This window comes from Aulonocara stuartgranti (genome assembly GCF_965226115.1).
Source record: "Aulonocara stuartgranti genome assembly, chromosome: 23".
In the NCBI taxonomy this organism is placed as follows: Eukaryota; Metazoa; Chordata; class Actinopteri; order Cichliformes; family Cichlidae; genus Aulonocara; species Aulonocara stuartgranti.
In genome coordinates this window covers 46,490,897-46,514,758 of record NC_138958.1, presented here as the reverse complement: position 1 = coordinate 46,514,758, position 23,862 = coordinate 46,490,897, and the positions used below count along the sequence as shown (strand labels likewise).

Genomic DNA, 23,862 nt, shown 5'->3' with positions numbered 1-23,862 from the left:
GGTTGAAGCTTGTTGGTCAGCTGGGCCTTTCTGTGGAGGTTGGATGTTCTCCCACAGTCCAATGAAATGCTGCTTAGGTTCATTGGTGCTTCTACATTGGCTGTAGGTGTGGATGTGAGGGAGTGCTTCTCTGTCGCTCTCTGTTGGCCCTGTGATGGACTGCTCACCTGTGCAGGTGGACCACGCCTCTTGCCCTATGACAGCTAGGGCACAGGCTGCAGCCCTGTGAGCATAAGCTGAATAAACAGTTAGCAAAAATGATCCATAGATGGCCTGAAATCCCCCAGTTAGCAGTTTGGTAGATAGCTATGACATGCTAATCCCATCCAGCAGCTGTATTCTACCTGTAAGCTGATCCCTGCTGAGCCAAAGCACTTTTTCATATACAAATTACAACCTTTAATAGAAACCTATTGGTCAGCATCTTATTAGCCTGCTGTTAGCTTCATTCCACAGAAAACTGAGAGAAACTAACAGAGTTGATAAAGAATAAAGAGAAATGTGCTGATTTAAAGCCTTTGAAGTGCTTCAGATGATCTCTGTCCACTTCTGTCCACTCATTCATTCATGTAAGCTTTCTAATGCAGCTTTGATCTTCACAGTCTGCTTGATGAAACTCATTCTAACCCTGAATGTCAGAGTGTTCCTCCTTCTCTTTCCCATCATTCATGCTGGCAGTGGAGGAGATTTGGATGTTGGACTGTGTTTTGGATGATGTGTGTATGTTTGTGTTGGACTGCTGTCTGTAAAGCAAACGCACATTTTGCTTTGGATTTCAGTGTCAGACAGACTTTAAGGTGCAATGAAGAGTTTGAGAGTTTCACAGTGAATTTTCCAGTGGAGGATTTTTCTTCTTCTTTGAAGGTTTGAAATGTGAACATTGTTCTGCTGCAGTCAATGGACTAAACCAGAGAAGAAGAAAACAGACTTTACCATGAAGATCCTCAGTGTGGATCAGTATAATATCAGCCTGATGTCTGCAGTTTAGTGTCAGCACAACTTTCACATCATATTCATCTCAGCACAACTAAAACATGCTGACTGACCCCAGAGTTTCAAGTTTACATCCTGGACTCTCCAGGAAACCACACAGATGTTTCACTCCTGGATCCTGCAGGTTGTAGTTGGAGCTCAGGTCCAGCTGTCTCAGATGGGAGGGGTTGGACTTCAGTGCTGCTGCCAGATAATCACAGCTGATCTCTGACAAACCACAGCGCTTCAATCTGTATAAAGAATGAAAGATGTAAGTTTATTAGACAAAGTGCTTGAAATCATTCAGTGTTTCATCATCTGTTCAGAGCTGAAGAAGGTTCAGAATGTAGAAGTTTAGAAAATGGAAACTCCAAACAGCTGAAGCCAACAGGAAGCAGCTTCAAACAAACACAACAAGAGAAAAAACTCTGAATGTTTCACATTAAAGTCGTACATTTCTCATAAAAACAGGACAAAGACTTGAAAAAGTCGTGTTTTTCCTTCCAGGAACCACATGGCTTCACTTTTAAAGGTGAAGTGTGACAGAAATGGACATATTTGAAGTCCAACACCTTTTTCCAGTCACATTATTAAAGCAGACAAACTACAAGCTCATTTTCATTCCAACAAGTCATCTTCTGACCTGGACTAACAACACTGGTCTCTATGTGCAGCTGGCTGTGAGACCAGTGCTCAGGGAGCGTCTACAAAGTGCAACACTGAAAGAACATCACACACTCATTTGCTTCCAGCACTTTCACACAAACATCTACTGTCATTATTGTCACCAAACTCTGTGGATCCTTTATTGCAAATTCAAATGGGATCAAATGGTCAGACAAAAGAGGGTTATGAGGAAATATGATGAAATGTTGTGTATTAGCAACAAGTTATTGAATCTTTTTCCTCAGAAACCAAACAAAATGATTGACAAACATGTTTTTACAAACTCAGTGTTGGACTTGGATCAGCAGGATAAGCTGATGTTTAAAGGCATTTGAGTCTCGCTGTATGAGAGTCCAGTTATTACTCAATATTTATGGATGATGTTCTTTCAGTGTTGCACTTTGTAGACGCTCCCTGAGCCTCACAGCCAGCTGCACATGGACCAGCTGACATTACCCAGCATTAGAGGCGGCTGTAAAAAATTCATGTTCCCATTTAAATGGTTTTAATTTGAATAAAACGATGTTGATTCATTCAATCCTGAATCGATGTTTAATATAAATGTATTTTGCCAGAATCTCAGGTTAAAGCTCACAAACTATTTCAACAAGCAGCAAACAGATAAAACAGTAAATGAGAGCAGCTAAACACACAAAGATGGAAACACAGAGTGTGGATCGTTCACTCGACGGCACGTACACGGACACGCCGTCGGGGCTGAAAGTGGACAGCTCACAGATCCTGAAGCTGCAGGTTTCATCTGTCTCCAACCAAAACTGAGTGAAGCAGCAGCAAAAGAAGATCCAAACTCTGCTTCACGTTTGATCAATATGCTCATGAATTCTCTCTGACTTTGGCTGTTCCTGCCTGCACAGCTCTCTCTCTCTCAGTGTACTCCAAGAACAGCTTCAAACATCTGTTTCTGCATCATTCACTGTTTATTAGCCACCAGTCTGCTGTTGTGTTCAGTGCTGTCGGCCTCTGACAGTAAAGCCTCATTTCTGCTGTTCCATGGAAACTTTTTAAAATGATGACAGATTACAAACTCTCAGCTGTGTCTGTAATCAAACCTCTGTAACTTTGCTTCACTTCAGCAGCATCAGCTCATGTTCACATGTTGCTTCATGGTTTGCTTCAGTTTTTGATCGACTGCAGAATATTTTGAAGGTTATCTGCTATAAAAAGCCAGAAGAGGAAAATCTGCTTCATGTGTTTCTGTTTGATCCTCAGTGACTTTGACACAAAGGCCTCTGCTGTGATGATCACACCTCTGATCAAGTCTCACAGTGTCACAACTGATAAATGATCAGAGTTAGAATATTTCTGACTGTCTGCTGTGTGCCGTGACCTTTGACCTGCTAAAGACAGTCAGCTGTGGATTATTCATTGTTGTGTCTGATACTTAGAACTGTGAGGAAGAAGCTACACAGTTAATCAGGGTCCCCTCTCTCTGAATCAGGAAAGGTGGGCAGGCCGCGTGTGGGCCGCGGGCCATACGTTGAGTATCACTGTTTGAAATGTGAACATTGTTCTGCTGCAGTCAATGGACTAAACCAGAGAAGAAGAAAACAGACTTTACCATGAAGATCCTCAGTGTGGATCAGTATAATATCAGCCTGATGTCTGCAGTTTAGTGTCAGCACAACTTTCACATCATATTCATCTCAGCACAACTAAAACATGCTGACTGACCTCAGAGTTTCAAGTTTACATCCTGGACTCTCCAGGAAACCACACAGATGCTTCACTCGTGGATCCTGCAGCTTGTTCCAGCTCAGCTCCAGCTCTCTCAGATGGGAGGGGTTGGACTTCAGTGCTGCTGCCAGATAATCACAGCTGATCTCTGACAAACCACAGTCCATCAATCTGTATAAAGAATGAAAGATGTAAGTTTATTAGACAAAGTGCTTGAAATCATTCAGTGTTTCATCATCTGTTCAGAGCTGAAGAAGGTTCAGAATGTAGAAGTTTAGAAAATGGAAACTCCAAACAGCTGAAGCCAACAGGAAGCAGCTTCAAACAAACACAACAAGAGAAAAAACTCTGAATGTTTCACATTAAAGTCGTACATTTCTCATAAAAACAGGACAAAGACTTGAAAAAGTCTTGTTTTTCCTTCCAGGAACCACATGGCTTCACTTTTAAAGGTGAAGTGTGACAGAAATGGACATATTTGAAGTCCAACACCTTTTTCCAGTCACATTATTAAAGCAGACAAACTACAAGCTCATTTTCATTCCAACAAGTCATCTTCTGACCTGGACTAACAACACTGGTCTCTATGTGCAGCTGGCTGTGAGACCAGTGCTCAGGGAGCGTCTACAAAGTGCAACACTGAAAGAACATCACACACTCATTTGCTTCCAGCACTTTCACACAAACATCTACTGTCATTATTGTCACCAAACTCTGTGGATCCTTTATTGCAAATTCAAATGGGATCAAATGGTCAGACAAAAGAGGCTTATGAGGAAATATGATGAAATGTTGTGTATTAGCAACAAGTTATTGAATCATTTTCCTCAGAAACCAAACAAAATGATTGACAAACATCTTTTTACAAAGTCAGTGTTGGACTTGGATCAGCAGGATAAGCTGATGTTTAAAGGCATTTGAGTCTCGCTGTATGAGAGTCCAGTTCTTACTCAATATTTATGGATGATGTTCTTTCAGTGTTGCACTTTGTAGACGCTCCCTGAGCCTCACAGCCAGCTGCACATGGACCAGCTGACATTACCCAGCATTAGAGGCGGCTGTAAAAAATTCATGTTCCCATTTAAATGGTTTTAATTTGAATAAAACGATGTTGATTCATTCAATCCTGAATCGATGTTTAATATAAATGTATTTTGCTAGAATCTCAGGTTAAAGCTCACAAACTATTTCAACAAGCAGCAAACAGCTAAAACAGTAAATGAGAGCAGCTAAACACACAAAGATGGAAACACAGAGCGTGGATCGTTCACTCGACGGCACGTACACGGACACGCCGTCGGGGCTGAAAGTGGACAGCTCACAGATCCTGAAGCTGCAGGTTTCATCTGTCTCCAACCAAAACTGAGTGAAGCAGCAGCAAAAGAAGATCCAAACTCTGCTTCACGTTTGATCAATATGCTCATGAATTCTCTCTGACTTTGGCTGTTCCTGCCTGCACAGCTCTCTCTCTCTCAGTGGACTCCAAGAACAGCTTCAAACATCTGTTTCTGCATCATTCACTGTTTATTAGCCACCAGTCTGCTGTTGTGTTCAGTGCTGTCGGCCTCTGACAGTAAAGCCTCATTTCTGCTGTTCCATGGAAACTTTTTAAAATGATGACAGATTACAAACTCTCAGCTGTGTCTGTAATCAAACCTCTGTAACTTTGCTTCACTTCAGCAGCATCAGCTCATGTTCACATGTTGCTTCATGGTTTGCTTCAGTTTTTGATCGACTGCAGAATATTTTGAAGGTTATCTGCTATAAAAAGCCAGAAGAGGAAAATCTGCTTCATGTGTTTCTGTTTGATCCTCAGTGACTTTGACACAAAGGCCTCTGCTGTGATGATCACACCTCTGATCAAGTCTCACAGTGTCACAACTGATAAATGATCAGAGTTAGAATATTTCTGACTGTCTGCTGTGTGCCGTGACCTTTGACCTGCTAAAGACAGTCAGCTGTGGATTATTCATTGTTGTGTCTGATACTTAGAACTGTGAGGAAGAAGCTACACAGTTAATCAGGGTCCCCTCTCTCTGAATCAGGAAAGGTGGGCAGGCCGCGTGTGGGCCGCGGGCCATACGTTGAGTATCACTGTTTGAAATGTGAACATTGTTCTGCTGCAGTCAATGGACTAAACCAGAGAAGAAGAAAACAGACTTTACCATGAAGATCCTCAGTGTGGATCAGTATAATATCAGCCTGATGTCTGCAGTTTAGTGTCAGCACAACTTTCACATCATATTCATCTCAGCACAACTAAAACATGCTGACTGACCTCAGAGTTTCAAGTTTACATCCTGGACTCTCCAGGAAACCACACAGATGCTTCACTCCTGGATCCTTCAGGTTGTAGTTGGAGCTCAGGTCCAGCTGTCTCAGATGGGAGGGGTTGGACTTCAGTGCTGCTGCCAGATAATCACAGCTGATCTCTGACAAACCACAGCTCTTCAATCTGTATAAAGAATGAAAGATGTAAGTTTATTAGACAAAGTGCTTGAAATCATTCAGTGTTTCATCATCTGTTCAGAGCTGAAGAAGGTTCAGAATGTAGAAGTTTAGAAAATGGAAACTCCAAACAGCTGAAGCCAACAGGAAGCAGCTTCAAACAAACACAACAAGAGAAAAAACTCTGAATGTTTCACATTAAAGTCGTACATTTCTCATAAAAACAGGACAAAGACTTGAAAAAGTCGTGTTTTTCCTTCCAGGAACCACATGGCTTCACTTTTATAGGTGAAGTGTGACAGAAATGGACATATTGAAATCAATGATATCAAAGCTGGAATCAAATGAGTCCAAGTCTTCTGCTGATTCAGCATCACATTCATCTTTGCTCCTTGTTCTGCATCCCCACCATAAATATAAAGGGGCAAAACTCACATTTTCCAAAATCCTCTTTAAGCTTCGACAATAAAGGAAGATAGTTTTATACAAGTCTTTGTGGTTTTCTTGTCACCCAGATGCCCGAGTACTTAAACTTCTTATAGCTGGGTTTAAAAGGGGCTAAAATACACAAAACTCCCCAGTTGTCGTACAGATAGACTTTGCCTCGCTCTTCCCAAAATTCACTTTATATCCAGAAATTGTCCCAAATTCCTTAAGTATGCATTAAGGTGACCTTGAGGCTCTTAAAGGTGCATATAAATAAAACCTATTATTATTATTATTATTGTAAGTCTATCCAAAAGTTTGTGGAGGCTGTTCGATGGGTTGGAAATAAATAAAATCCTGTCGTCGGCATAAAGAGAGACTTCATGTTCGATACCCCCTCGATGTTTTCCCTCAACACCAACACATTGTCTCAGAGCAACAGCTAGCGGTTCAATGGCAAAAAGGAGACAGAGGGCATCCCTGTCCTGGAGGGCAGATTATTGTTAGTCTGGACGGCTGTTAGAGGGGAGCAATACAATACTTTTATCCAAGATACAAAATTAAAGCCACATTTTTTAAGCGTATAAAAAAAAAAATCCCATCTCACCCGATCCAACGCCTTTTCTGCGTCAAGCCAAATTACAGTTTCCAATGTATCACCTTTAACATGGGTATAAATGATATTTAATAGAGCTCTAATGTTCAAAAAAGAGTGCCTAATAAAGCCCGTCTAGTGAAATAATGGAGGACAAATACTTGTGTAAGCGACGGGCCAACACTTGAGCCAGGATCTTGGTGTCTGTGTTGAACAAAGATATTAAACGACATGAACGACAATCTAAATGGTCTTTTTCCTGTTTTACAATTAAACACATCACTGCTTGATGCATTGTTGGAGGCAACGACTGTGAGAGGAAGGATTCTTCAAAAGTTGATTTTAACAGTGAATTCAGTCGGTCAGAAAACTTTATGAAAAAATCAGATGGATACCCGTCGGGGCAGCAGATTTTCCAGACTGCATGCTCCGTACGGCCGTTTCAATTTCAACATTAGAGACAGGTTCCTCCAGACTAGCGATCGCATCTTCTCCCAAGGAGGGAATATAAAACACCTTATTGAAATCATTGTGGATCTCAAGGATAGTTTGGTTGTCTGTAGACCTTATTCCCTGGTCATTGTAGATCTCAAGGATAGTTGGTTAGCTGTTCTTAGTCGTAGCTGGTGAGCTGATAACTCGCCTGTTTTTTCTCCATGTTCATAAGCGTAGCTGCAACTTTGACTCAGCCTGTTTTGTAGATATGAGATTGTATTCAGTTTGTCATTGTAACCGCTGTGTATATAATACAGGCTCAGGAGAGTGGCTGTACACAGCATGTAGTTTAGTGTCACGGTCACAGTGGCTGACCGTATGGAGAGTGTGTGGAGGACTCAGGCGCAGACACTGGCGCAGACATGAAACTGAGTTTTGAACGAAAAGCGAGCCTTTATTTCGGCTGAAGACATCAAACAAGGCAGAATCACAGTGAAGAGAACTAAACTGGGGAACTAATACTATAATAAATCATGAAGACACGGAAAGCTATGGCTAAGAATACAAAAGACTGGGCATGAAAATATGGAGGGTGGGAACACAGATGATGCGACACAGAGACTAAATACACATGAGGGATGATCAAGTTCCAAACATTAAAACTGTCAAACCTGCAGGGGGGATTGGCTGTTCCAAACCTGAAATATTATTTCTGGGCAGCTCAGATGAGACCCCTGACTGTATGGGTGCGGGATTTGTCTGAAACTCAGTGGCTAAACATTGAGAAGACAATGTGCGAAAGATCATTGGAATCCCTGCTTTTTTCTAACATTTCAATTAAAAATGTGCATATGGGGGAACGGACGAGGGTCACACTAAAGATTTGGCGTAGAATCAAACAATCATTTGGTCTTCCAAAAGAAATTTCAATGTTATCAAGGCTCTCCTCCCTGCAGGGTTTTTCTCCTATTGTGGAAGACTCTGGCTTCAGAGCATGGTCACATAGCGGGCTTCATAAACTTTGTCATGTTGTGAGGAATGGGCACCTGAGCTCATTTGAACAGTTGAGGTCAGTTTCGGCTTCCTTCTTCTGACTTTTTTAAATTTCTGCAGTAAGAAGCTTTTTGACAAAACATAAAGAATGGAGGCAAGTTTTGGAGCCCTCAGCCATTGAGGAAATATTTCTAAAAATATTTCAAAGTAATTCCTCCCCAAAATTAATCAGTCATTTTTATAACGCATTTATGAGTTTCAATACAAATGCAACTTTGGATATTAAGGCAAGGTGGGAAGCTGAGACTGGCACTCAAATCTCAGAGGACACCTGGGAAGAGGTGTTCGGTGAAGCCCATCTGGTGACTGATTCTGGGCTGTGGAGAGAATTTAAATGGAAGGTGGTCATGAGATATTTTAGAACCCCAGAGATAATTGCCAAAATGAAGCCTACAAATCCTGACACCTGCTGGCGAAATTGTGGTACTTCTTTAGGAACCCACTCACATATATTCTGGTCATGCCCAAAAATCTGCTCACTTTGGAATGACATATTTAAAGTTCTCAGTACAGTTTTCCAACAACCATTAACAAAAGACCAACAGTTAGCCATTTTAGGAGTCTTACCAAAGGGTTTTGCGGGAAACAATAAAACGTATCTCTTAAGAATCTTACAGCAGCACTAAAGTGTATCACTATTAAATGGCTGAATCTTGACCCACCTTCATATAATATGTGGATTGATAAAGCAAGAGAAATTTACCAGATGGAGGAAACAACATCTGCTCTGCGGATTCAGAGAGAATTGTTTACTGAGCGTTGGCGACCCATACATGCTTTACTGTTTCAATAATTTAGCATAGGTCTGTTTCGTTTTGTCCATTTACGGCTAAGTTTGTCACAAGTTATTTAATATTACATAAAGATTTTGTTTTCTTTTTGTTTTTGTTGTTGTCTGTTTGTTTGTTTGCTTGCTTGGGTTTTGTTTTGCTTCCCAGTTTTGTTTTGTGCTTCCTAATTGCAGTTCTTATTTTAATCTACATTTCTGCATTGCAGTTCCTGTAACTGTCCTACTTGTGAACATTGACAAGTACAAGTTGCAATGTTGTAAATTATAATAAAAATTGAGTTAAAAAAAAAAAGAACATTAAAGTCGTACATGTCTCATAAAAACAGGACAAAGACTTGAAAAAGTCGTGTTTTTCCTTCCAGGAACCACATGGCTTCACTTTTAAAGGTGAAGTGTGACAGAAATGGACATATTTGAAGTCCAACACCTTTTTCCAGTCACATTATTAAAGCAGACAAACTACAAGCTCATTTTCATTCCAACAAGTCATCTTCTGACCTGGACTAACAACACTGGTCTCTATGTGCAGCTGGCTGTGAGACCAGTGCTCAGGGAGCGTCTACAAAGTGCAACACTGAAAGAACATCACACACTCATTTGCTTGCAGCACTTTCACACAAACATCTACTGTCATTATTGTCACCAAACTCTGTGGATCCTTTATTGCAAATTCAAATGGGATCAAATGGTCAGACAAAAGAGGGTTATGAGGAAATATGATGAAATGTTGTGTATTAGCAGCAAGTTATTGAATCATTTTCCTCAGAAACCAAACAAAATGATTGACAAACATGTTTTTACAAACTCAGTGTTGGACTTGGATCAGCAGGATAAGCTGATGTTTAAAGGCATTTGAGTCTCGCTGTATGAGAGTCCAGTTCTTACTCAATATTTATGGATGATGTTCTTTCAGTGTTGCACTTTGTAGACGCTCCCTGAGCCTCACAGCCAGCTGCACATGGACCAGCTGACATTACCCAGCATTAGAGGCGGCTGTAAAAAATTCATGTTCCCATTTAAATGGTTTTAATTTGAATAAAACGATGTTGATTCATTCAATCCTGAATCGATGTTTAATATAAATGTATTTTGCCAGAATCTCAGGTTAAAGCTCACAAACTATTTCAACAAGCAGCAAACAGCTAAAACAGTAAATGAGAGCAGCTAAACACACAAAGATGGAAACACAGAGCGTGGATCGTTCACTCGACGGCACGTACACGGACACGCCGTCGGGGCTGAAAGTGGACAGCTCACAGATCCTGAAGCTGCAGGTTTCATCTGTCTCCAACCAAAACTGAGTGAAGCAGCAGCAAAAGAAGATCCAAACTCTGCTTCACGTTTGATCAATATGCTCATGAATTCTCTCTGACTTTGGCTGTTCCTGCCTGCACAGCTCTCTCTCTCTCAGTGTACTCCAAGAACAGCTTCAAACATCTGTTTCTGCATCATTCACTGTTTATTAGCCACCAGTCTGCTGTTGTGTTCAGTGCTGTCGGCCTCTGACAGTAAAGCCTCATTTCTGCTGTTCCATGGAAACTTTTTAAAATGATGACAGATTACAAACTCTCAGCTGTGTCTGTAATCAAACCTCTGTAACTTTGCTTCACTTCAGCAGCATCAGCTCATGTTCACATGTTGCTTCATGGTTTGCTTCAGTTTTTGATCGACTGCAGAATATTTTGAAGGTTATCTGCTATAAAAAGCCAGAAGAGGAAAATCTGCTTCATGTGTTTCTGTTTGATCCTCAGTGACTTTGACACAAAGGCCTCTGCTGTGATGATCACACCTCTGATCAAGTCTCACAGTGTCACAACTGATAAATGATCAGAGTTAGAATATTTCTGACTGTCTGCTGTGTGCCGTGACCTTTGACCTGCTAAAGACAGTCAGCTGTGGATTATTCATTGTTGTGTCTGATACTTAGAACTGTGAGGAAGAAGCTACACAGTTAATCAGGGTCCCCTCTCTCTGAATCAGGAAAGGTGGGCAGGCCGCGTGTGGGCCGCGGGCCATACGTTGAGTATCACTGTTTGAAATGTGAACATTGTTCTGCTGCAGTCAATGGACTAAACCAGAGAAGAAGAAAACAGACTTTACCATGAAGATCCTCAGTGTGGATCAGTATAATATCAGCCTGATGTCTGCAGTTTAGTGTCAGCACAACTTTCACATCATATTCATCTCAGCACAACTAAAACATGCTGACTGACCTCAGAGTTTCAAGTTTACATCCTGGACTCTCCAGGAAACCACACAGATGCTTCACTCCTGGATCCTGCAGCTTGCTGTTGAAGCTCAGGTCCAGCTCTCTCAGATGGGAGGGGTTGGACTTCAGTGCTGCTGCCAGATAATCACAGCTGATCTCTGACAAACCACAGCCCCTCAATCTGTATAAAGAATGAAAGATGTAAGTTTATTAGACAAAGTGCTTGAAATCATTCAGTGTTTCATCATCTGTTCAGAGCTGAAGAAGGTTCAGAATGTAGAAGTTTAGAAAATGGAAACTCCAAACAGCTGAAGCCAACAGGAAGCAGCTTCAAACAAACACAACAAGAGAAAAAACTCTGAATGTTTCACATTAAAGTCGTACATTTCTCATAAAAACAGGACAAAGACTTGAAAAAGTCGTGTTTTTCCTTCCAGGAACCACATGGCTTCACTTTTAAAGGTGAAGTGTTACAGAAATGGACATATTTGAAGTCCAACACCTTTTTCCAGTCACATTATTAAAGCAGACAAACTACAAGCTCATTTTCATTCCAACAAGTCATCTTCTGACCTGGACTAACAACACTGGTCTCTATGTGCAGCTGGCTGTGAGACCAGTGCTCAGGGAGCGTCTACAAAGTGCAACACTGAAAGAACATCACACACTCATTTGCTTCCAGCACTTTCACACAAACATCTACTGTCATTATTGTCACCAAACTCTGTGGATCCTTTATTGCAAATTCAAATGGGATCAAATGGTCAGACAAAAGAGGGTTATGAGGAAATATGATGAAATGTTGTGTATTAGCAGCAAGTTATTGAATCTTTTTCCTCAGAAACCAAACAAAATGATTGACAAACATGTTTTTACAAACTCAGTGTTGGACTTGGATCAGCAGGATAAGCTGATGTTTAAAGGCATTTGAGTCTCGCTGTATGAGAGTCCAGTTCTTACTCAATATTTATGGATGATGTTCTTTCAGTGTTGCACTTTGTTTGGCACAAAATGAAATTATTTGGCCTCTCAGATGCTTTTAGAGATTCCCAAATGACTGATGATGACATCTCTGGGGTCTGATTGATAGAAAAAAAATGTCTTTGAGACCTTTTGTAACTGACAAACTCTTCATCTGCTAACAACACTGAGTTGAATCTCCATGGCTGATAGTTGGAGCAGGCATCAGGAATACACATTGAAAAAACAAGAGGAGAAATCACCAGAGTCTTAGAATCACATTCTGTAACTAAAGGGAGACGTTTTTCTATACAAATATATGTTTTATGGACATTAGAAAAAAAAGAGTATTGATGTGAAGCAGGATTATGAAATCTCCATACATCAGCCAGCCCATAATTATCAAGAAAGCTCTGAATGACGCATGCTGAGTTTGGACTAAGTGTACTTTTGTGTGAACTGTGGTCCATAGCAGATAATGAGCAGTTTAGGTCTCCCTCAAAGATGATATTGTGTGATGACATATTGGGGAGCCGCGCAAAGACATTAGTGAAAAATCTGTGATCGTCCCAATTAGAGGCGTAGATATTTGCTAAGATCAAAGGAAAACCATAAACTATGTTTTCTGCACTTAAAATCCTGTAATTTTCTCATAAATCGACAGTGCGGCTTATGGATGAATTCTGGTTGTGCTTACTGACCTCGAACCGATTTTATGTGCTACACGGCGCTCAGAAACCTTTCAAAAGATGTTTTGGTACGACTTTGCTCAGCTACGAGGCCGCACCGCTTGATGGATTGTTGGAGCATTACAGCTACGAGGAGCCTCGCGGAGTGATACGTACTCTGCTTCAACGTAATATTACTGTATTGAGTGTGTATAAGGACCATAAATGGCACCTGTAAGAGACACGGTTACAAAGAGGGTTTCAAACTCCAGGCTGTCAGTCACGCAGTAGAACCTGGGAACAGAGCAGCTGCTTGTTATTATGCTCAGCGTCTGTTTACATTTTGACTGCACGATTGTGAGCTTTTTGTTATGCACAAACACAACATTGTTTTCTTTTATTTATGGAGCATTATTATTTAATAAATGCTGATCATTTATTCCTGAGTAACTGTTTCATGTACATCTACGCTGTATGTTAATAAATGTGCCTGTGTGAGATTTGGGACACAGCTTTGACTAAGAACTCTCTTTTTGTTCGTACTTTCTGGCTTTAAAAATATCGAGATATATATCGTATATCGCCATCCAGCTAAAGAATATCGAGATATGAACTTTGGGTCATATCGCCCAGTCGTAATATTGCAATAGGTTGTCCGTTAAACTCAAGCGGGGCTTGGGCCCTGGCACGGCATAGCCACACAATCCTGGTAGTAGTGACGCTCGGCTATGATGGCGTGCGGGTTACCAGCTGGCTTTCTCAGGATAGGGCTCCTGTGTGAGCGGTCGACAATAACGTCTTTATCCATACCCAGCACTTCACGTAGTAGCACGGATACGGCCGTGGAGGAGCTCGAGTCCAGGCCCTCTGGGATCCCTATGATGTGGATGTTAGCTCTCCGCTTCCTGCCTTCATCACATTTATCCTTCAGGTCAGACAGCTCCTCCTTCATACTCTCTACTGTAGACTGCAGGGTGGTCACCTCATCGCTCCACATTGACAGCCCATCCTCAGCTTCTTTCACTCTAACCTTTACTCCATCAACTTCGCCGCACGTCGCCGCCATGCTGTTAGCGATCTCATTTCTCAGTCCTTGCACGTCAGCCCTTATATTGTCAAAATCTTCTTTCAATGCATTTCTGAGTTCTTCTTTTAACAGCGTACTAATGTCCTCTTTAATGGATTGAAGAAGCTCCAGTTTTAGAGCAGTAGGATCCACATCACGCGCGTCTGTTGAGTCTGCTCTTCAGCGGCCGTAGAGCTGGACGCTGCCCTTTGGCCATCATCGATACTCTCGCCCGAGATCGCACCGGGGCTAAAATATTCACCTGCTCAGCTGTTTTTGATCAGTTTGAGCCTGTGTGGTTTGATCAGGTGGAGGAACGATGTGATGCTGTAAAGACATCATCTTGTCCAAATGAAGTTGTTCCAACACGTGTTTAAAAAGATTTTAAAGGTTGTTGGTTCCGACATCTTAGCGATTTTTAACAGCAGTCTTAGTTCAGGTGTTGTACAGCCTGTTTTAAACATGCTGTTGTACAGCCTGTACTAAAAACCTGATCTGGATCCTCTGTCCGCTCAAATTTCAGGCCTATTTCAAAGCTTCCCTTCCTGTCGAAGATTTTGTAAAAGATTATATTTGTTCAGCTGCAATCTGTTGTAAAGGTTTCAGTCTGGTTTTAAAGCTCTTCACAGCACTGAAACTGCACTTTGAAAAGTTCTTAATGATCTTTTATCAGCCACTGATCAGGAGACTCAGCTGTGCTTTTGGATCTGACCGCTGCCTTGACCACAGCATCTTGACCTCACCATTGGAGCATGGCGGCATCAAGGGCGCTCTATTAGACTGGTTCAGCTCTTTTATTAAATCGCATTATTACATTTGGGGCTTATATTTGACGGCAATTTGAAAAACAGCTGAGCTCAGTTGTACAGCGGTCTTTCTTCAAACTGAGGCTTTTATCTAAGGTGAGATCATTTCTATCTTTTAAAAACCTTGAACGGGCGATCCACGTTTTCATGACGTCCCAGCTGGATTATTGTAACTCCTTATATGTTGGAGTTAGTGGGACCTACCTGGCAAGACTGCAGCTGGTCCAGAAAGCTGCAGCTCGTCTTCTGACACAAGCTCAAAGACATTTATCGTCCCAACAACCACATATACGCTGGTCCCTCGCTGTAACACAGTTCACCTTTGGCGGCCTCGCTGTTTCGCTGATCTTTTTTGTGCAATTTCGCATGCTTTTGTTTTTTACAGCGCATTGTGTTCTGCGTCCTGATTGGCTGTAGACCATTGTCAGCCAATCTCGTGCCGTGTCTCCTGTACAGTACAGAATGTGTTCAAATTTACAGCAGTGTGACTCTGCAGTGCTGCACTGTATGTTTGTACGTTTTGTCCCCAACAAACAACAATGATGACGAGACGTTTTGCACCTGTGGTAGCAGCCAAAGGCAGAGGAAGATGCTGACCATCATAGTTTCAACAAGGAGGCAAAAAGGTTGTAACTGTCCACAACAAGAACATCGTAAGGATGGAGTCAGCTTTGGCTTTGTGGCTCAGTGACCGCAGGAAAAAGAACATCGTGCTGGACACCAACATTATCTGCAGAAAAACTCAAAAGCTTTATGAAACTTTACCTGACAGCGAGGAGCCCAGGCCATGGACGAGTGCTCCTCACACAGAAGCTCATTTAATGCCAGCAAAGGCTGATTTGACACATTTCAGAAACACTTTGCTTTCACTCTTTAATAATGAACTTATTTTTCTATGAAGGTTTGAACTTTGTTTAAACAAGAGAGAAAAGTGTGAAAATGTTCATGCCTGTCTGAGAAAAGTGTAGAAAGTGTGCAGTGAGGGTTTAACTGCCTTAAAACTTCTATAATACTTGTAAAACATAAAGCTGCTACTTCATTCTGAGACTTATTTTTAGAACGTAACTCGATAAACGAGCGACCGCAGTAATGTATTGTGTTTATTTTGAAAACTCTCAACAGGATCTTCAGATTTATTTTGAAAGCTTTATCTGGAAAACATACAAACACATAAGCAGGAAACAAAGAGCGTGATATGAAACGATAGACGTTTTCATATGGTCATCATATATACATCGTTCTATCGAACAGCCCCAGCTCCTGCTGTCAGTCTCTGTAAATCTGCTCTTAAAACACATTTGTATTCACTGGCTTTTAATACAGCATGAGAGTTATTTGATATTTGATGTGTGATATTAATATTAGGAGTTATTTTAATAGTTATTTTGGATTCTTGTACAGCACTGTGGTCAACGCTGCTGCTGTAATTAATGTGCTATAAACACATAAACAATCTGCAGTTAAACATCCAAAACTAAAGATGTGATCGCTGCCTTTAGAAAATGTGCTGATGCACAAGATATCAGCTCCATTAAGGTGGAATGTGGCCGTGTTAGAAACATGTTGGAAGAAGTTTGAAGCTGAAACTGTGAAGCTGAGAGTGAAAGAGCTCCAGCGTCTGTCACAGGAAACTTTCTTATTTCCACACTGATGAAAGCATCAAGCTTTGATTTCCTGCTGCTTTTATTGAGTCACACTGTGAAACTGAGCCACAGCTGAACCAGCATCCCTGTACAGCAGACACTTACAGCGCTTGGCTGCTTCCATTGGACCCTCTGCACAGAGCTTCAGTTTCCTCTTCTGGTCCCAAAGTGCAGAACAACAAGGTTTCAAACAGCTTCGTTCCAGCAGCATCAGCCACAGACATGCAGAGAGAATCCTTTGGTTGTGTTGTGTGTTTGCATATCTGCTGTGTTGCTTTGTGAGGATGGATCATCTCCTGCAGCTCCAGATAAACAAGCTGCACCTGAACCTGGTAGCTTCACTTAGAAGACACTTGTGACGGGAACGTGTGAGAAGTTTTGTGCAGACAAGTGTGGATTTAGAGTGTGGGACGAGCTCTCCACAGTCTTTGTGGAGATCCACATTCTGCATACTGCCTGTGAGAAGCTGCAGACATTTGTCCTCCAAATCCACTGAGCAGCTGCTCGTGGTGGTATTAGCTTCATGTGTGCGTGTTAGCATGAAGCCTCGGTCACACTCTGCTGTGGACACGGTCACGGACAGCTGGACGCCTGATGGACGAGTCGTCCTTCCTGTTAAGCTTCTTTGAGCATGAGAATAGCATGAGAAGCTCAGTGGACACTGTTCAGTGTTTTAACTCTCGCTTTCACTTCAGCTTCACCAACAACAGCACAAGCAGAGCAGCCCACTGCCTGCATGGCTGGGACAGCGCCCCCTGGCGACTGTAAACCACTACAACATGTAGACGGCCGTCTGCAGGCTGGATGTAGCACCACCGCAGAGACGTGCTGCAGCTCTGTTTAGTTACCCAGCTGACAGCAGAGGCTGTAGTTTACTGTTACCAACATGGAAAACTGAAGCTTCACCAGCTGGAGCTACAGAGCTGGAGAACAAAGGAGACTGAGAGGCCAGAATGATGTGGGAGGAAACATCAAGAGCCTGTTTGAAAGGAGACACATGTGGATGCTGTGCCAGTCTGTGGTCTGTCAGAAGTCAGCTGAGTCACACTGCAAGAAGCTGCAGAATCTCAGAGGAGGAGATTTGGAAGTGTTTGTGGGACAAACTGGACTCAAAGAAAGAAGATGTTTGTGAAGTCTTTGGTGGAGGTGAGCAGTGTGAAGCAGAACACATGCAGATGAATCAGGAGGTCAGCATCAGTGTCTCCTTGTGGTGGACGGTAAAAGAATCAGAGCCAACGCTCCCGTCCACCCTCGGCATGAAGCAGTGCTGTTTCTGAAACAGGAGGACAAGTCCACAGAAGACAGAGGAAGCAAAGATGAGGGTGGGACAGGACAGCAGGACTTCCTTCACACCTGCAGCTCCATCACACTGCTGTAGCTCCTCTTCATCACACATGTACCTGCAGCCTGTCTTCAAGTCCAGGAGTCACCTCCACACAGTGTAGAAGCCTCCTGTGCAGACCATGGAGTCCAGCCTCTGTCAGGGAAGTCGGCACTAAAGCCTGAAAGACTTCAATCTGTCTCTGCTCCACCCGAGAAAGACCAGCACCGTACTTGTTGTGCATTCAAGGAGGGAACATCAGCGCTGCATCGTGGGAACAACACCGCAGGAACAAAGACACAGCACGGCCGATGAAGGACGAGGACAAAGGAAAGGTGAGTGAGAAGACCCTGGTGGTGTGGACGGACCTGCAGGGGCTCCAAGACTGAGGAGCAGAGACGTCCATGTACCAGCTGAGGATGCTGCAGTGATCCAGGGAGCTCGGTCCAATCTGAGGCCGTGTGAACTACGTGGACCACAGTTTCTTCACAGACTTCAGCCACGTGAACATCTGGAGATCCAACAGTGTACGAGCTGTGAGCCATCAGCTGTTTCTCTCATCAGCTGCTGTAATGAGAGCTGCTGGAATCATCTCGAGCAGCAGGAAATCACTGATGTTGTTTCTAACCAAAGATATGGGACTGAGCTCCGCTGAGCTCCTTCTACTTTCATCCAGATAGAAACTGCTACAGTCTGCTGATTATTGCTTTGCCTCCATCACACGAGCTCTTTATCCTGTTCTTCACTCTCATTGGTTCTTTGTCTGCTTGTTTTTACAACAGTAGTCTTCTGATTGGTCAAAGACAATCAGCTGTGACTAAATGTAGCTCCTACAGCAGTGATGGGAATAACTACTGAAGCTAATCCAGTATCAAAGCTCAGGAATCAGCAGCTCCCACCTCGTTTTCTTTCAACAACTATTTTTAGCTGCTGTGTTTTTGTGTTTCTGCAGACCTCAGACATCCTGCTGCTCTGGACAACTTTTTCATTCTTTTGTATCATTATTTTGCTTTTCTTTTATTATTATGTTATATGTATTAATATGTGAAACACTTATTCTTTGTGTTTTTGCTTTGCTCCTGTCAAACTGCTTTAATAAAATCTGCTGCAGTCTAAACTGTGGACGTTCCCTTTTTAACCCTTTGTGAAACAATAAAGGTTTAAATCTGAGTATTCATCTATGTTAGTGTTTAATGGGTCTAATAGGTTGCTTTGGCCTTTCCCAGTAATATCTTCCCTTGCAGTCTGTGGTCCAGGCTTCTAAAACCATCCCAGGTTAACAAGAACTACAATCTAGAGGAGAGCTGCCATAACAGGTGTGACTGATGAGATCTGACCTGCAAGGTTACTCAGGTTTGTTTGTATCAGGACAAGCAGGGAAGCCGCCTGGACGTCAAAGTAGTTAGAGCTGGGCGAGTGTCCTCACCCACATCGGCTTCACAACTCTGCATCATCTACTGAGTAAGACTCAGAGCATCAGAGATTAGAAGGTCTACAAAGAGCTGAACCAGACTTCCTGTATAAAGGTTTTAGTTCCACAGATCGACAGTGTCAGCACAACTAAAACGTGGAGACTGACCTCAGAGTTTCAATTTGATGTTGTGGATTCTCCAGAAGAACACACAGCTGCTTCACTCCTGAATCCTGCAGCTTGTTGGAGCTCAGCTCCACCTCTCTGGGATACGAAGGGTTGAGCTTCAGCACTGCTTCCAGATAATCACAGCTGATCCCTGACAAATCACAGCGCTCCAATCTGTATAGAGAATGAAAGATGTAAGTTTATTAGACAAAGTGCTTGAAATCATTCAGTGTTTCATCATCTGTTCAGAGCTGAAGAAGGTTCAGAATGTAGAAGTTTAGAAAATGGAAACTCCAAACAGCTGAAGCCAACAGGAAGCAGCTTCAAACAAACACAACAAGAGAAAAAACTCTGAATGTTTCACATTAAAGTCGAACATTTCTAACAAGAGTGTTTTAAAGACAGAGTCACTGATGATCATCTTCTGCCCAGTAAAACTTTGGTTTTCCTCATGTGAGTGTTAATGATGCACAAAGACTGTGAGTGCAAAGAGGGAGCGAGGAGGATGACAGAGAGATGGTACAGGAGCATCAAGAACCCGGCGAGGAAATGAGCAGAAGGACTTTGGAGCCTGTTGGATTGAAGCTTTCACAGAGACGTGTTTGACTGGACACCACCAGGACAGACTTTTAATCCCAGCATTTGGATGAGCTTTCTGTCTTTATGTTCACAAATGATGCTGTAACTCTGTGAATGTCCTGGAACTGTCAGCAGTGTGGTTACGTCCTTTTGACCTGAGTTTCCACAGCTCTTATAACAGCAGTGTACATTCAGACTGAGACACGCTTCAGTCTGTATGGACCTGTTTCTGTAGCTGCCACCATCATTCTACATGTTTGTACATCAGCTTATCAAATCCTGTCTGCTGTCTTCATTTATTACTCTTCACCTGCTTCACTGTCACTGTGTGGGCGGAGCTGCCTGAGCCCCGCCCACACAGACACAGCTCCTCTCTGGAGCAAAACTTCTGCTTCATCTCCGCCTCTTTTCTTCATCCTCCACCTCTCTTTTCTCTTCTTCAGTGTTCTGCAGCCACGGAGGCTCACAGCCATTAGCACGCCCATACCTGAGCAGCTAGCATTACCCAGCATGCCGTGCAGCAGTGTCAGTTTGTAAATGTGCAAGAATTGCTGCTCCAAACTGTTTCACAGAGTGCTGTGTGCCGTGACCTTTGACCTGCTAAAGACAGTCAGCTGTGGATTATTCATTGTTGTGTCTGATACTTAGAACTGTGAGGAAGAAGCTACACAGTTAATCAGGGTCCCCTCTCTCTGAATCAGGAAAGGTGGGCAGGCCGCGTGTGGGCCGCGGGCCATACGTTGAGTATCACTGTTTGAAATGTGAACATTGTTCTGCTGCAGTCAATGGACTAAACCAGAGAAGAAGAAAACAGACTTTACCATGAAGATCCTCAGTGTGGATCAGTATAATATCAGCCTGATGTCTGCAGTTTAGTGTCAGCACAACTTTCACATCATATTCATCTCAGCACAACTAAAACATGCTGACTGACCTCAGAGTTTCAAATCGACATCGTGGATTCTCCAGGAAACCACACAGATGCTTCACTCCTGAATCCTTCAGGTTGCTGTAGGTTCCACTCAGGTCCACCTCTGTGGGATACGAGGGGTTGGACTTCAGTGCTGCTGCCAGATAATCAAGGCCAATATCTGACAAACCACAGTCCTTCAATCTGTATAAAGAATGAAAGATGTAAGTTTATTAGACAAAGTGCTTGAAATCATTCAGTGTTTCATCATCTGTTCAGAGCTGAAGAAGGTTCAGAATGTAGAAGTTTAGAAAATGGAAACTCCAAACAGCTGAAGCCAACAGGAAGCAGCTTCAAACAAACACAACAAGAGAAAAAACTCTGAATGTTTCACATTAAAGTCGAACATTTCTAACAAGAGTATTTTAAAGACAGAGTCACTGATGATCATCTTCTGCCCAGTAAAACTTTGGTTTTCCTCATGTGAGTGTTAATGATGCACAAAGACTGTGAGTGCAAAGAGGGAGCGAGGAGGATGACAGAGAGATGGTACAGGAGCATCAAGAACCCGGCGAGGAAATGAGCAGAAGGACTTTGGAGCCTGTTGGATTGAAGCTTTCACAGAGACGTGTTTGACTGGACACCACCAGGACAGACTTTTAATCCCAGGATTTGGATGAGCTTTCTGTCTTTATGTTCACAAATGATGCTGTAACTCTGTGAATGTCCTGGAACTGTCAGCAGTGTGGTTACGTCCTTTTGACCTGAGTTTCCACAGCTCTTATAACAGCAGTGTACATTCAGACTGAGACACGCTTCAGTCTGTATGGACCTGTTTCTGTAGCTGCCACCATCATTCTACATGTTTGTACATCAGCTTATCAAATCCTGTCTGCTGTCTTCATTTATTACTCTTCACCTGCTTCACTGTCACTGTGTGGGCGGAGCTGCCTGAGCCCCACCCACACAGACACAGCTCCTCTCTAGAGTTAAACTTCTGCTTCATCTCCGCCTCTTTTCTTCATCCTCCACCTCTCTTTTCTCTTCTTCAGTGTTCTGCAGCCACAGAGTCTCACAGCCGTTACCACACCCATACCTGAGCAGCTAGCATTACCCAGCATGCCGTGCAGCAGTGTCAGTTTGTAAATGTGCAAGAATTCCTGCTCCAAACTGTTTCCCAGAGTGCTGTGTGCCGTGACCTTTGACCTGCTAAAGGCAGTCAGCTGTGGATTATTCATTGTTGTGTCTGATACTTAGAACTGTGAGGAAGAAGCTACACAGTTAATCAGGGTCCCCTCTCTCTGAATCAGGAAAGGTGGGCAGGCCGCGTGTGGGCCGCGGGCCATACGTTGAGCATCATTGTTTGAAATGTGAACATTGTTCTGCTGCAGTCAATGGACTAAACCAGAGAAGAAGAAAACAGACTTTACCATGAAGATCCTCAGTGTGGATCAGTATAATATCAGCCTGATGTCTGCAGTTTAGTGTCAGCACAACTTTCACATCATATTCATCTCAGCACAACTAAAACATGCTGACTGACCTCAGAGTTTCAAATCGACATCGTGGATTCTCCAGGAAATCACACAGATGCTTCACTCCTGGATCCTTCAGGTTGCTGTAGGTTCCACTCAGGTCCACCTCTGTGGGATACGAGGGGTTGGACTTCAGTGCTGCTGCCAGATAATCAAGGCCAATATCTGACAAACCACAGTCCTTCAATCTGTATAAAGAATGAAAGATGTAAGTTTATTAGACAAAGAGCTTGAAATCATTCAGTGTTTCATCATCTGTTCAGAGCTGAAGAAGGTTCAGAATGTAGAAGTTTAGAAAATGGAAACTCCAAACAGCTGAAGCCAACAGGAAGCAGCTTCAAACAAACACAACAAGAGAAAAAACTCTGAATGTTTCACATTAAAGTCGAACATTTCTCATAAAAACAGGACAAAGACTTGAAAAAGTCGTGTTTTTCCTTCCAGGAACCACATGGCTTCACTTTTAAAGGTGAAGTGTGACAGAAATGGACATATTTGAAGTCCAACACCTTTTTCCAGTCACATTATTAAAGCAGACAAACTACAAGCTCATTTTCATTGCAACAAGTCATCTTCTGACCTGGACTAACAACACTGGTCTCTATGTGCAGCTGGCTGTGAGACCAGTGCTCAGGGAGCGTCTACAAAGTGCAACACTGAAAGAACATCACACACTCATTTGCTTCCAGCACTTTCACACAAACATCTACTGTCATTATTGTCACCAAACTCTGTGGATCCTTTATTGCAAATTCAAATGGGATCAAATGGTCAGACAAAAGAGGCTTATGAGGAAATATGATGAAATGTTGTGTATTAGCAGCAAGTTATTGAATCATTTTCCTCAGAAACCAAACAAAATGATTGACAAACATGTTTTTACAAACTCAGTGTTGGACTTGGATCAGCAGGATAAGCTGATGTTTAAAGGCATTTGAGTCTCGCTGTATGAGAGTCCAGTTCTTACTCAATATTTATGGATGATGTTCTTTCAGTGTTGCACTTTGTAGACGCTCCCTGAGCCTCACAGCCAGCTGCACATGGACCAGCTGACATTACCCAGCATTAGAGGCGGCTGTAAAAAATTCATGTTCCCATTTAAATGGTTTTAATTTGAATAAAACGATGTTGATTCATTCAATCCTGAATCGATGTTTAATATAAATGTATTTTGCCAGAATCTCAGGTTAAAGCTCACAAACTATTTCAACAAGCAGCAAACAGCTAAAACAGTAAATGAGAGCAGCTAAACACACAAAGATGGAAACACAGAGCGTGGATCGTTCACTCGACGGCACGTACACGGACACGCCGTCGGGGCTGAAAGTGGACAGCTCACAGATCCTGAAGCTGCAGGTTTCATCTGTCTCCAACCAAAACTGAGTGAAGCAGCAGCAAAAGAAGATCCAAACTCTGCTTCACGTTTGATCAATATGCTCATGAATTCTCTCTGACTTTGGCTGTTCCTGCCTGCACAGCTCTCTCTCTCTCAGTGTACTCCAAGAA

The 23,862-nt window shown here is 42.6% G+C and overlaps 2 protein-coding genes across 2 annotated transcripts in view; both read right to left on the bottom strand.

Annotated features, from left to right (window-relative positions):
• Positions 1 to 23,862, bottom strand: part of LOC309701482 (uncharacterized protein) — a 2,150,955-nt gene that overhangs the window by 227,348 nt on the left and 1,899,745 nt on the right. The gene's annotated exons all lie outside the window — the stretch shown is intronic.
• Positions 3,312 to 22,596, bottom strand: LOC309700354 (ribonuclease inhibitor-like; the record flags this gene model as incomplete). Its single annotated transcript, XM_082523876.1, has 4 exons — positions 3,312 to 3,504; positions 20,846 to 21,025; positions 22,365 to 22,544; positions 22,580 to 22,596. The coding sequence occupies 4 exons, from the start codon at positions 22,594 to 22,596 to the stop codon at positions 3,312 to 3,314; spliced, it is 570 nt and encodes a 189-aa protein (XP_082380002.1).